The sequence below is a fragment of the Cydia pomonella genome, chromosome 19 (assembly GCF_033807575.1).
Source record: "Cydia pomonella isolate Wapato2018A chromosome 19, ilCydPomo1, whole genome shotgun sequence".
Classification (NCBI taxonomy): domain Eukaryota; kingdom Metazoa; phylum Arthropoda; class Insecta; order Lepidoptera; family Tortricidae; genus Cydia; species Cydia pomonella.
Genome location: NC_084721.1, coordinates 3707204 through 3722210, shown reverse-complemented (window position 1 = coordinate 3722210; position 15007 = coordinate 3707204). Strand labels below are relative to the sequence as shown.

At 37.6% G+C, this 15007-nt stretch overlaps 2 protein-coding genes across 3 annotated transcripts in view; one reads left to right on the top strand and one right to left on the bottom strand.

The window, feature by feature from the left end:
• The window catches only part of LOC133528248 (transcription factor IIIB 90 kDa subunit), a 56792-nt gene that overhangs the window by 659 nt on the left and 41126 nt on the right, over positions 1–15007 (top strand). The window contains exons 3-4 of the mRNA XM_061865543.1: positions 829–1053; positions 2740–2844. Coding sequence (XP_061721527.1) covers positions 829–1053; positions 2740–2844 — 330 coding nt within the window. The remainder of the gene's footprint in view (positions 1–828; positions 1054–2739; positions 2845–15007) is intronic.
• LOC133528090 (BTB/POZ domain-containing protein 6-B) lies at positions 4758–14046 on the bottom strand. 2 transcript variants are annotated; one of them, XM_061865305.1, is made up of 7 exons: positions 13729–14046; positions 9346–9509; positions 7637–7921; positions 7255–7402; positions 6800–7016; positions 5797–6162; positions 4758–5721 (listed from the first exon to the last, which is right to left on the bottom strand). In XM_061865305.1, the coding sequence occupies exons 1-7, from the start codon at positions 13830–13832 to the stop codon at positions 5242–5244; spliced, it is 1764 nt and encodes a 587-aa protein (XP_061721289.1). In that variant the 5' UTR covers positions 13833–14046; the 3' UTR covers positions 4758–5241. The 2 variants fall into 2 exon arrangements, with proteins under 2 accessions (XP_061721289.1, XP_061721290.1); XM_061865306.1 differs by lacking the exons at positions 9346–9509; positions 13729–14046 and adding an exon at positions 8175–8365.

Below are 15007 nucleotides of genomic sequence, written 5' to 3'. Positions count from 1 at the left end.
TATATTTTTTTTTCTTCCTCGCGTTGTCCCGGCATTTTGCCACGGCTCATGGAAACCTGGGGTCCGCTTGACAACTAATCCCAAGATTTGGCGTAGGCACTAATTTTTACGAAAGCGACTGCCATCTGCCCTTCCAACCCAGAGGGTAAACTAGGCCTTGTTGGGATTAGTCCGGTTTCCTCACGATGTTTTCCTTCACCGAAAAGCGACTGGTAAATATCAAATGATATTTCGTATATAAGTTCCGAAAAACTCATTGGTACGAGCCGGGGTTTGAACCCGCGACCTCCGGATTGCAAGTCGCACGCTCTTACCGCTAGGCCACCAGCGCTTCGAGATAAAATAAAATATAATATTGAATAATGATTAAAAAAAAAAAATATTGAGAAACTTATAAGTAAGCTTCTGTGGCTTCATTCATAAGTTGTTAAAACTTTCAACCTATTTTCCATACTCTGCCTTTGGTGTGTGTCAAAACGCACCCATTAAGCCAGCCATTGGAACAATAGAGTCCTCTTCTCTATTTGTTCACTGTGGTAAATCCTGTCCGGCACATCCATGCTGCAGGGGTGAGCATCACTCTGGAATGGTGGAATTCATTATGATTATGAAGGCCAAATTGCATGGCCTTTGGGTTGCTTGCTTTGTTTGGGCGAGAGTGAAATGCTCTTAGGCCACATTCCGTGTTTTAGAGGACTATATAAAATTTTAGGGATAGAAAAATATTTTTTTTTCTACAAATACTTATTCTTTTGGAAACCCTAGTAAAGAGTTAAGTGATGAGTCATAAAACTCTGAACTAATATTTAATATAAATATAATTTTCAGCTTTCAATGCGGGCATTGGTCAAGAATCCAGAGAAGTAACCTTACGGAAAGCCAGAGATGGCATCACAGCACTCTGTCAGCAGCTGCGTCTCAACCAGCAATGCATAGACATAGCTTGCAACTTTTTTAAGATGGCGCTCTCCCGGCATCTTACCATTGGGCGGCCAGCGAGCCACACGCAGGCAGCTTGCGTGTATATGACGTGTAGAACTGAGGGCACGGCGCGTATCCTTTTTGTAAATGTTTTGGCAAATTTAATTTAACACATTTCTCCTTCCCATGAACTAGGTATGCATCTGAACTCTCATGTCCATAGTAGACAAGTGCGCCGCGCCGCCGCCGCCGCTAACGATTTTTCCAAGCCGCCGACACCGACAATTTTGACCAGCATATAATCGGCATGGAAGTTTTTGATACCTATCTTATTGCATATTGATGAGTAAATAGTGTCAGAGGTTTAATTCAAAGATACTTGTGCTTTTTCACTTATTATTTGTCAGTGAAACAAATTAGCGTCATTTTTGTCGTTGTGATGCGACATCCGTTTCTGTGTCACATGTTATTTGATATTTTATCATACTAAAAAGCTGGAAACTCGTATAAACCTTCATTGTGGCAGGCGCGGATACAAGATTTGGCTTAGGGGGGGGCCATTTTGAGAAAATCATATATTTTTGCACAGAAAATAAAATTTACTCAATTTAGTAATGTGAGAGCCAGGGTTTTAGGGGGGGGCCATTGCCCCTATGGCCCCCCCCCTTGTATCCGCGCCTGCATTGTGGCGTTCTTAAGTAAACAATCGTTCTTAATGTTCTCTTAATAATCTAAGCATAGATCGTGTACGCGTCGGAAGTTATTCAAGGTCTAATGTAAAAAAAAATGTTTTTTTTTGCGGATATCAGTTTCTATAACTCCAATATTGTTTACATCTACTCACTGAAAGTTACCGATATACCGATATAATTACCGATCCTGCTCACACACGAGAATTAGTTGAGAAATACAACTTGCAGAGAATAGAGAGACATACAAAAGTATTAAAATTATTGCCCAAGCTGAAACTGAGAGCTACCTTGCTTGGTCTATTACTGTAGAATTCTTGTTTACTTTACCACTATCTAATGCTAAAATATAGTAGCGCTCTGCTTCGGACCCCTAACCACAATCAAAGATTCAATAGTGCGGCTCCGTACATTATGGGCATACTTATATTTCAGTAAAGTAAGAGTAGTAATAGTAACTCCATACATCAGTTTTCTTACCAAAACCCGAGTTATTTCATAGTCAACATGTAGCGTCAAGTAGTGGATTTATTAGTGCTGTTACTTGAGTCCAGACGTCACAAGTAACGATTGACAAAAAATGTATTGCCAAAACAATTTACAACAAATAATACAAGCAGAGGGAGTTGAAAATACAGTTCTGAATAATCCGGTTATAATATTAGCTGAAAATTGTTGAGCATTAGAGTTTTCGTTCGTCGCGGCATCTATTGTCAAATAGTAGTACTGATAAATTCCGCTACTTGACGCTAGATGTCGACTACGAAATAACTCTCGTTTTGGTAATAAAACTGATGTATGGAGTTACCACTCTTGCTTTACTTATATTTCTCTATGATTATGGGGTAACTCTAGATCTCAAATTTTCGCGAATTCATTCACCACAAAACATATGGTGCAGTACAATACAGTACAATCTGGTTCAAACTCGGAGGTACGTTTTTTTCGACTTTGCCCAATGTTTGTAATGTAATTATTTATTGCATTTCACATGTACACGTATTCCAAGTACTTAAAAGTATAGGTAGGTACACAAATGACACATAAAACCCTGCTGGGCGTAGCAATGAAAACAATACAATGCCATTATTAACCAATTTCAACAATATCCTTAACATCGTACATACAGACCTCCTAATTGACATCAGCGACGCGCTCCAAATCTGCTGCTACCAGCTCGGCCGCACCTACTTCAGGCTCTCTCGGGCTCTCTGCATCAACATTCCACCTACTGGTAAGTCTATTCCACTTACAGCTCACAGCTGTATCAATTTCAACAATATCCTTAACAGAGAAGTATACCACATACTCGTCCATATAAAAAGAAGAAACTAGGTTTATATACCGAACAAGTGCGAGTCGTATTCGCCCACCGTCCGTACTTTTTAGTATTTGTTGTTACAGCGGCAATATAAATACATCATCTGTGAAAATTTCAACTATCTAGCTATCACGGTTCGTGAGATACAGCCTGGTGATAGACGGACGGACGAACAGTAGCGGAGTATTAGTAATAGAGTCCCATTTTACCCCTGGGTACGGAACCCTAAAAAACCAGACAAGTGCGAGTCGGAGTCGCCCACCGAGGGTTCCGTACTTTTTAATATTTGTTGTTATAGCGGCAAGAGAAATAAATCATCTATGAAAATTTCTACTAACTATCACGGTTCATGAGATACAGCCTGGTGACAGGCGGACGGCGGAATCTTATTACTAAGGGCCTACGCTAGCTGACGCGGATGCCCGCCGCGCGCACGCACGCGGGTGCTATTTGTAGGTGAAATCCGCCGCACGCGTCCGCTTCAGTAAGCGTTGCTCATACTATTTTTCGTTAACCCGCTCGTCCGCTCCGTGCACCCGCGCCAGCTAGCGGAGGCCCTAAGATATTACTAAGACCCCTTTGGGTACGGAATCCTAAAAAAAGTAACAATTTCGTTAGGATCGCAAAGCTATACTTCACTGTTAACATCGTACATATAGACCTCGTAATCAACATCAGTGATGCGCTACAAGGACGTACTTCGGGCTATGTGCATCAACATTCCACCTACAGGTAAGTTTATGTTATAGAGATGTCACGAATAATCGGTATTCGGAAAATTTTCCTGCACTATAATATAATATACCAGCATACTTGTACAGTCAGCATCAAAAGCAACAGATCAAACAAGGTGTCAAAAGTATCACCTGTAGCAGCTTAACAAAATGTGGTGGTTCTATGTGTATACATTTTAGAGATTTACCTTTGGAAAAGTTATCCGGAATATCAGATACTTTTGGCGCGTTGTTTCATCCGCTACTATTGATGCTGACTTGTACTATAATACAAGAGCGCCATCTAGCAAGTTATTTGTTTACAATAATAGTTATTTGTTTAATAGTTATTTGTTTTACAAGCAAGGGGGCAAAGTTGTTGCAAGGGAATGATTTCAAAACTGAACCACGAGCGTAGCGTGTGGTTCGAAAAGTGGAATCTTGAGCGTTACGAGGGTTAAACTAATTTTGCCACCGAGTGAAACACAAAATTTTTCACCATTCCAACGCGAGGAAAATATTTTTGTAAAATATCAAACAAAATCAAATCCAAATGAACGTCATTAAATATTTATCATTCAAATGTAAATTCTACCAGCCAACAGAAGAAAACAACTCAAAATTTTATTTCTTGCATGTGTATAAAACGCAACTTTCTCATTAGTTTTTGAACAATCAGCTGGTGTGTTGAAAACTGTTGTGCCTGGGTTTTTTTGTCTCTATCACAAGAATAATCTTGGTAGTGGCGAAATAAGCAAAAAAAACATCCGAATTGAGAAGTCCTCCTTTTTCAAGTCTGAATAAACCTTGACACCACTAACGATTTTGTCTATATTGACAGCATAGTCCTTAACATTGATGTATTCATATTTATATATTTTTACGACAGACAGAATGTAGGATGTTTTGCTTATATTATTGTTTTCTGCAGCAAGAGGAACAGCCATCATTAGAGAAAGCATATACCACTTTTATATGTATACAAACTTGTGTTGAAAAAATATTCAAAGGCCTTTAAGTTTCCATTATAATATATTTACACATATATTTTATAATCTGAACAACACGTACTGTAATTTCTAAATGCTAAGGAATTAAAATTAAAGAACAGCATAAATATTAATTGTAATATATTGCAATAAATTTGTGTTATGGATCATTCTAGTTTAAGCATTTTATAGAGAGCATTACGACATCCATATCACATTCTTAGGTTCCCTTATGTCTATTTAATTCAACAATATACAAGTCATTTTATATTTTCAACGAAACAATAACATTTTGGGAATGTTAAGTATCATAAATATTGAACGATTTTCCCGATTATATTGTGGTTACGTCATTCAAGACATATCAAGTCGGAGTACCCAGTTAACCTAAAATCCTTTGACCTAATGTTTCAATTGACCTAGATTTCTTTTAGAAGCTGTGGCCGTCAGTTCATTTCACGAGTCAAGTTTTTGTTTAACAATCCATAATAGAAAAATGAGAATTTAAATTAGACCTAATGAAACTTTAGGGCAATAAATTTACAAGTCAAAAGTGTACACCTTTACACGGACATGTATTTGAGCGGACGCGGCCTTTGCAATAATTGTCATTCCTCGCTCCCAGCGCCACTCATTGTAGGTCCATAGTAGATCAGCTCTGGTATCTGTCCACCTTGCACTCCTGTCCCATTGGTACTCTCCGAAGAGCAATGGAATTGGAAAGTCACTGTGCCCATGTATACTTCACTCAGCCCTTCTTGTCCAAAGTAACTCAGCTCGCTTCCATCTAGGATAGCAGAGGCCGTGTAAAAGTATTCCGGCTCTATCTGTATTGGGTTTTCGAAGTAAACATGGAATGTGTTACTTGAGCCATCCGAGAAGAACTTTGTATTGTTTTCTGCCAGGACTCTGCCTAAGCGTTTCAGCTCAATCTTCACATTGTAATCTGCAGCACCGTTCGAAGATCCGTACAGTCCAAAGCCAACAACGAATATCCTCTTGTCTACGCAAAACTGTATGGAGTCGCATCTGCCGCGATATCGCCACTGATTGCTTCTATAAGCGCACGATTGAAATCTGTGACATATCTGGAAAGGTAAAAGTTCTAATTATTTTTACGTACACATTTATAATTTAATAGAATGCGTCAATATTTACGTTACCTGAGACTTGAGTCCGGCTCGGGATTTGATTGGGTAGCACAGCGGTGGTTTGGCGCACGCGGTGAAATGCAAAAATATGTCTATAGTTTCTTGTGGTGTGAGTATTCCTATCTGAGCAGCACTGTTGGCAAACTCCTCCAAAGACATTGTAGGGAACCTGATCAAGTATATAGCGTTTCCGAGCATTGCTCGTTTGTTGCTTGGTGTTGATTCAATATCTTTTCTAGAACATTCAGCTTGGGCCCAGGCTAGAGCTGCCTCAAATAGATTAATTTCTTTGCAATTTAAAGTTTCTCTCGCTAGTACTGATTCCAGGGTCGAAATATCAATGTCAACAAATCCTTCTGATGTCAGGGCCATTTCAGCCTATAAATAATGAAATAATATTGTTTTACAAAATAGTTAGGTGTATTAAAACTGCAATACAATTTGTTTCAAATGTTTTATTCAGATCTTCACAAATGAGTCAGAAATGTTACAAAAATTGTACGACATTTCATGCAAATTCTAACATGCAGACACCAATGAATACAGACTGTATTGCAGTTTATATCTATCTACGTATTGACTAGGTATAGGTACACTTGGAATGTTATGGGGAATACTCACAGCCAGTACCAAAAGTAGCTGAGCAAGTGAAGTGAGTGTTCGAAATGAGACTAATTTTTTAAAAGGGCACGTGTTCTGATATTTTGACTACCTCACCCGTGGTATTTTTGCTACTGACTGAATGTCGCAAATGAACATTAATCTTAAACCTAAATCACAACCAAAATGCATAACATTGAGCATTAGAGTTTCGTGTACTTAGTAGTTTCAGTGGCATAATTTTGAGATTCGGACTTTAAGTCTATTCATAACAGATTCTATGTAGAGTATCACTGTTTTCCGCTTCAGGACTTGAAAAGTTTCGACTGGAAGACCGTGAAATGGTGAGTAGGCTACTGTAGGATGAAGACGGCTCGAGGCATATCGTTGATATGTGTTTTGTACTCTCACATACCTGGGCGTCAATCACTTCCCAACATCTCTGCATGAGTTCTGGCTCTTCGAAGAGTCTGGACTGGCTAAGGAGGAGGCAAGCGTTTTTTGCTGTGAGACTAGTCTCCAGATAATTGACGCAGGCTCTTGCTAGATGAGGCACTATGTACTTTTTAGCGACATATAGCGTTGATAACACTGTGTCTGCTTCTAGCTGGATTTCATCACAGTATAAATACCTGAAAAAGAAAGTGGTCAAATGAGCTCAGATTATAAAAAAAAAAACTTTTTTGACTATTATCAATAAATTTAGCTTCTATAATTCATATATGGTTGGATTTGTTGTGAGGTCTGATTTAATTTTATGCAGTTTCCACTCACCTCATTTTAGTGTCAAGTTACTTTTTTTTGTAACGTAAGTATATTTTATAGCATATACTAGAATAAGGTATGATTTGTTATAAAAAATATTCTTACTTTAATAATGTTAGGAAAGCTGAGGGCTCAACGTCTGGAACCTCTATTTCTTGTTTACACTCTGCCAACCCTCCGTAGAACATGGCGTAGAACACAGAACTGCCTGTTGCTAAAACATACTTGTGCGCTGGGATCACTTGTGTGTGGCCTGAAATTAGGGAAATATTTTATTAGCCATTAATGTGTTATAGCAGATGAAAATATTTATTAAACAAACTAAAATTTTAGTAAACATAAATCTTCCAATCTGAACACTAGACAATGCCTTGATATTTGATGCTGACAACAGATTTAATTTCACCGAGAACAAGACAAAAACTAAATGCATTCAGTTATATTTTGTTAAACTTTGCAAATCAGTGCTTCCAACCAAGTGTCTTACCAGGGCTTCCAACAACAAATGTGATATCAGCCATCAGTTGATTATTGAACATAGCTGCATTCCTCTCCCTTATGGTGGGTTTGGTAGCTTGCCAATTGGGGTCCAGCGTGGCGGAGCCCGGGGGCGGCGCGGGGCTCGCCGTGGGCGACGGGACGGAGCTCGAGGATCCACAGGGGGAAGGCGGGCCACTGTAGCACTGAGACACCTGGGTGCCTGTCTCGCGCTGCGAGATCGTCTGACTATGCGGCGGAGATAATGACTGGCCACCATTGTTGATGTTTTCCGCTGTGAAGTAAAAACACAATTATAAATCAATTAGCCAACTTTGAGCTAATCCCTAGGGCGAACGCGAGATCTTAGACCACAATATCCAGGTCAGACGTCCGTCTAATTATAGTTAACACAATAACGTCACTATAACTTGAATTCTCTTAAGCGACCAAAAACGGCTCCCGCTAATGCATTATTGATCACACCTACGTAGTCTTTGACGAAGATGGAACTTAAAATCGATAATATTTTTCAAGACTGCACTCACCGTTCATCCAAGCGTTCGTTTGTGCGACCGACATACTATCCTGTAACCTCTTAGGAGGCTTTGACACAATTCTAGAACACAAATTCGACATAGTTTATAAACAAAGCCCGCGGAATCGTTCAAATTCCTTTTAAAAACATTAGGGCCGCGTACTCCTACAGTTTGACGTCGGCCATATTGCTTGACTGCGAGGGACGGGCGCGGGAGGTAGGGGAAACAGCCAATCCAGTGAATCCGGTACAAAGTTGCGTTCGAATACAAGAATACAAGTTAGATTATTTACGACTCGACGAAACTGTTTTAATTTTAATAAATTTGTGTATTTTAGTGTGTTCTAGAAGGAAAAAGGAACATAAAGTATAGAATATACAAATTTTAAAAAATTCGGTACACTTCATATCAACATTAGTAGCAGAATTTAAACATACGCCGAGTCTCTGGGAGGCTACACTAAAATTCGATATGATAAAATTCAGAAAATTGATTGTGTCCGGCGCTAGAATGATGCAGAAGCTATTAAGAAAAACAAGATTTTCTTCGAAATTTCACCGTCTTGGAAGCCGTATTGTATTGACTTGGCTAAGGCTAGATTTTTTTTGTAGTCGATAATAAATCCGACTGAAGGGTAAAATTTATAAAACCATCATAAGTCCTGTCGCCATGTATGGATCAGAGTGTTGGGCCCTAAAAGTGACGGATGAAAAGAGGTTGCATGTAGCGGAAATGAGAATGCTAAGATGGATGTGTGGTGTGACAAGAATGAATAGGATAAGAAATGAGTATAGAAGAGGAAGCCTGAAAGTTGCACCCTTTGTAGAAAAAGTGACGAGCGAATCGCCTAGCGTGGTATGGGCATGTGATGCGGAGGGATAAGTCATGTGACGAGATAGGTATTATGAATGAATGTGGAAGGATGGAACGGGAGAGGAAAACCTAGAAAAAGGTGGATAGATTGTGTGAGAGATTGACATGAAACAAACGCGAGTGAATGTTGAGATGACGAGTGACAGAAAGATATGGAAGAAAAAGACATGCTGCACCGACCCCAAATGAATGGGATAAGGGCAAGCGAATGATGATGAGACGATAATCCATCATCACACTAAATAATTTAAATAATCAATCAAAACAGGATAAACTCGGATAATAATGATAATATGAAACACTTCACCTTCAACCAACGGCCGTGGCCGTGGTCGTTGCCGGCGCTGCGTCGGCTCTTGACAGTTGTTCACCTCCGCGAATCTGCCATCTTCGTTGATGAGGCTTTCGAAGAAATCTACACTGCTGTCCATCGAGGTTTGCAGTCGCAGTTGGCACGCGTACCACACAAATCTGAATAGAAATAAATTATTTTAAAGAATAGGCACTTACTATTTAATTGGCGACCAGTCTTGTGCTTCGCATGAATGGTTTACATACATTAACCATATTTATATTGAAAGTATCCTGGACAATAAAGAATGCATTAAGTAGTTATCGTGAATATACAGATAATGTATACATAGGACAGGCAGTTCTGACATTGAGCGTGATGCAATCTTTTTTGCACAGACCGAAAACTTATGAGAGGCGAATTTAAAATGAAATTTAAGAACGGTCAGTAAAATTGAACAGAAAAAAAATATATTTCAATTGTTGAATATATTCAGCTCCGCAAAAATTGGCCATGTTCCGTAAAATTAACATAAGAATTTGTGTGAATGTAAATTCATGCAAAATAGTTTCATTAATTTGATTCAAGTCAAGATAAATAATGGTAAACAGTTTTCTTTGACGTCAGTAATTGAGGCAAATACGTAGCAATATGCGAAGTTTTTGGTAATACAGACAAAACATTTTATTTCTGGTAAAAGGTCTGACAATTTTGTATTGTTTTCTAAATGTAAGTAGCAAAATATAGTAGCAACCTGTTTGTTTGTATTTGTATTGATTGATGAATAAATCTATTTTATGTTTTTAATTTGCAGTTATTACCATTGGATGGTTTTTAGGTTTCGGAGAGAAATATAACTGTCGATGTCGGCGCGACGAGTAATGGACACATTTGATTGGACTGGTGACCGTTGGCCATTGCCCGAGAATTGTATTTGCATTACTAATGTATGTAAAATATGTTGACTTTGTTCTAGAAGATTGATTAGCATGTGATGTGCCTGTTTTGGTAATTTTCCTGTAATGAAAATATGACAGGATCACAGGAAACATTTCCAGAAGCATTCCCTGTTAAGAGATTCTCCTTCCTCGTCTACATATTTAGTTTTTTTACAATTAGAAATCATTCCGCAGAACTAGATAAGTATTAAAATTAAAGTAGGTAGTCTAAATTAGGCTCTATATGCGATAAAAATTTAAAGTAGGTACACAGTGAGTAATAATCATGCTACTTGAGATTATCTCATTATTATACGGTATGTTATTTTAATCAAATTAACAAATAAACTCTCATAAATAAGTGCCGAAAAAAGGGATCGTGTTTTCGGCCTCCGATCATGAGTTTGTGACTACAGTTTTCTAATTGTTGCATGAAAAATAAATAATGCGTCAGCGCATGAATTAACATAGTTTAATTATATATATCGAGCTGTCCACCAGAGTCTACGACTCTTAAACGAAGTTATGTTGAAGGGATGATCAAATTGAGCAATTTGATCAGAAAAGAAATTAGCATCAATCTCATCTAGTATACACAATTTAATCACCAATTTTAGATTTATGGTGACATTAGAGCGCTCGTAATAATAAAAAAAATCCTCCAAACGCGCATACTAGCGTCTAAAATTGGTATTCTTGCGTCTGCATCTTCATTTCGATCTGTCGGGTCGATCTGTGTAAGATATCCCCTAATATTTATTTATTTGATCGGTCATTATCAAGTAGGATCGCCAAGCCAATTATATTATAGCGTCCACATCACCTGATTTGATCAGATAATTTTAAATCAGATTGGCAAAAAATGACCCGCCTTGACTGGCCTACTACTAGCGCTAAAAACAGTCCATTCTGTGCTATGTTTAATCGGTCTCTTGATGTGAAACTATTTTCGAATATCATAGTGGATATGATAATTATGTTGTTTCCTAGCAAAATAAATTCAATTTGCAGTGTGACTAACAGGTTTCCCGAAAATAAAATTAACCTGTTTGTTAGTTATTAGATACAGTCAACAAAACCTCACAGGATATGACATTCAAAAATATCGAAAGATTTCGCTATAGTCTGCGTTTGATTTTCTCAACCATTTTTAAGCGCATTGTTGTGTTCATAGATATTCTTTACACAATGTCTGTACCTACCTAAGTACAGTCAACCAATTTGAATCCTAGGCCATTATAGAATCTTGTCGCTTTAACTAGTCTCTACATGACATGCATCACTTAATAAGCACTGTCGTAGAAGTCATTATGACATGGTTCTATAGTGGCCTAGGAATCAAATTGGTTGACCGTACTGTAATTTTGCATTTACTATCACTGAAAATAAATGTCCATATTTTTTGTATTTATTATGAACCACCTATGAACAGTCGCGAAGGTAAAATTTTTGCTGCCTGGTTGTACTTTGTACGTCTCAATTCCGAGTAGTTATTCGCACAATTTCTCATAACTTCGTAAGAATCTGGGCTCAAATGCTGCATTAAACCAACGACATATAAAATATGTAAATGTATCAAATGCACTCCATAAGAATTTAGCAAAAAAAAAAACAGTAAATAACGGTGTTAATGATATAGTCCATGCCATAGACTCCACTGTCAATATTGTGTATAAAGGTGACCCGCAAAAACTACACAAAAACTGTTTAATATTCTTTGGAACATACGAGACAATGTTGCTGGTCACTTGGTCAGAGAATCAAATTCAACGGAAAATCCACGTTGCCCAGAAAGTATGTGTTGATAAGTCGGTTGCGACGCTTACTTGGGACTGGTAACGTGTTGTAAGACTTGAAATTGTTACAAAAGCCAAATTTTATAGCACCCAGCTCGATGGGCCAACGCTCGACGCCCTTGCCGTAAATGTTTATATTACACTGTTGACTGCCCTCTTTTTTATCTTATCTTTTGTCTTGTGACTAGTTTTTTTTAAGTAGGTCTTATTTGTCTAACGGAACGCGGCTGCAAGAACCGTTTCATGTTGTTGTTCTTGTTTATCGTTATCTATTTTTATCGAACATAAAAATAATAGTAAAGTGCATAAAAATGTAATATGGAACATCAGTTGGGTTTGGAAAGGTTAGAAAGGAACTAATGAATTCAGAACTAGAAAAATTCGATCGTTAATCTCGTACGCCGGGTTCTACGCCCTATAAACCTTTTAGGATATTATCATTGGATATTATGTTTCTCTTCACTATCTTATTTTGACAATGCACCTACGTCGATATTTAAATAAATAAAATCTTTTTCATTCGTATCGAGGTTCCCAAGCCTTTAAAGGATCTGATTAAAATAAATTCCCAATTCAAGCCTTATTAGTAATAATAAGTTATTACCTTATATGTACCATATACTTCTAAAACATTCTGCTTAAGGAAAACATACAAAAAAAGATCACGTTATAGGGTGGTATTTTTTTCTATAATAACTGAATATGCCCTATAAAGGGTTAAACACTATTATGGCATTTAATTGTTATTCTGCGACTAGCCTATATTAAAAATGATTGCGTTTGCTTGGTTAACTTGCAATATGTATGTATGTACAGTCACCTGCAATAATATTTTGCACAACGAAGGTGGTAAAAATATCTGAAACTATCTTATTTGTAGAGCCATAAGAGCGTATCAGATATTAAATATTTTTGCGGCCTCCAAAGAGTAACATACTATTGCAGGTGACTGTATAATATTATACTATGTCGCGTCTTTTAAGATAATTATTTTAGGATGGTTATAATAAATAAATAAATAAGTATTATATGGCATTCTTAAAGAAATTTACTAAGTCCCACGGTAAGCTCAAGAAGGCTTATGTTGTGTTATGGTACTCAGACAACGATATATATAATATACAAATACTTAAATACATAGAAAACGACCATGACTCAGGAACAAATATCTGTGTTTATCACAGAAATAAATGCCCTTACCGGGATTCGAACCCAGGACTATCGGCTTCATAGGCAGGGTCATTAACCACTAGGCCCGACCGGTTGTCAAAAATAAAAATATATTGGTTATAAAATCCATGAGGTATACGGGTATGTGCAGCGAAATGCAATAGGTATTATATTTATGTATTCCAACAGTGCCCGCGGCACCACCTGCGTGGGTTTCGTCTGTATTATTTACATTTACTAGTTTCGCCATGAAAAAATATTAGACAGACTACTAGGCATTTAGATGGTAGCAATAATGATCATTATTAAAGATTATTTTTATATCATGTCGAAAAAATACAAGTTTGTTTGATCCTGCTTGAGCCTGACTCATATTTCCTTAATGTTAAATTATTTCTTAAAATATGTTTGACGCATTGCTTAAACAAGTTTTTTTCATCAAAACAAGTAATAAAAAATAGAACGTCGGAATAAAGTAAATTAAAATAACAAACCGGTTAGCGAAGTATGTGAGATCCGCTTTTGTGAAAATCAAGCCTAAAACTATTTTTCCTAATATCACAGGTATTTTCGGTGTTCCAAAAACACTCCCCTTCATTTCATTTTCTGGTACTGCATCCGTTCATTTTCACAACACTATTCACTGAAAACCGGTACAGTTTTTTTACTTCTAATTTTTATGCATTCAGCCAAGCATAAGTATCCGAGCGGGAATTTTCGATTTATTTATTTTTAAATTACGAATAAATGCGTTGGCAATGGTGCGTTCGAACAGACTGCCGCAGCGCGCAGACGCGGCCGGTCACGCACTACTATAGTTTGCGCAAGGTCACCTGTCTCCTAGGCGCCGGTGGACTGCCGCCAAGCCCGAGCGAGATGGAATACATGTCTTATCTGTGCTCGCTTATCGATCTATTGTATCAATCAGCGATGGTATTGTCGACCTTGCTTATTTTTGTTTTTATTAAAATTGCATAGACGGCGGGCCGGTTAAAACCAGTTTGACCCTTTATGGAGTTTGTCCGGAACCAACAAAGTGATCAACTGTTGCAACTTTCCGTGGTTATCTATCTGTTACATTATTGATCAGATAGGACATATTGAGTCATTTCACACCATACTTACCCAAAGTTTGGCTTAATTAAATTGGTAAAACGTGGATAAAACATTTCTTATGTTTGCTTTTAAACGACACTTTAACCCTTATCAAGGCAGAAGCGATTTAGCTATCAAACTCTTAATTACGGAGTGTAGGTCAGGGCTTAAATAATTAATATGGCATTAGGTTAATCTGTTATATCGATTTGTCATTTTAGTACAAATTATATTTTATTGATACAACTTTTACTTATAAATAAATAAATACGGAATCCTAAAAATGACCCAAATTGTGGTCACTCGGTAGGGCCCCATTTCTCCGCTAGATGATAATGCCGATTCGTTGAGCGAAATATTGGCCAGCCCTCTGGTCACAGGAATCCACCCGAAGCCTCTATAAGGCGTTTTGATAGCTCCTTACAGAGGCGAGAATTAGTCCAAAAGCAGTAGGTACAACTGTAAGCAAGGAAAGCAAGTAAATATTATTTATTACACCAATAATAATACAAATGATGTGATTGTGTTGTAAATCGGCCAATCAACCATGGCTTTTTTGCGAAATTAAGAGTATTTTTTTTATGGTGATGGATGAAAAATCAAACTGTGAATTTGGTGTGTGAAGATTCTATTTCTCGTGAACGACTGCACGTTGTCAGTAAAAAATATGACCGACAT

What these genes read in the sequence shown, in the direction of transcription:
- LOC133528090 (XM_061865305.1), bottom strand. Translation starts at nt 13,832, where the DNA reads ATGAAGGGGAGTGTTTTTGGAACACCGAAAATACCTGTGATATTAGGA. An exon ending in GCCACGGCCGTTGGTTGAAG is followed by an intron (nt 7,922 to 9,345) that starts GTGAAGTGTTTC and finishes TTTACTTCACAG; the next exon opens with CGGAAAACATCAACAATGGT. An exon ending in ATTTGTTGTTGGAAGCCCTG is followed by an intron (nt 7,403 to 7,636) that starts GTAAGACACTTG and finishes CCCTAATTTCAG; the next exon opens with GCCACACACAAGTGATCCCA.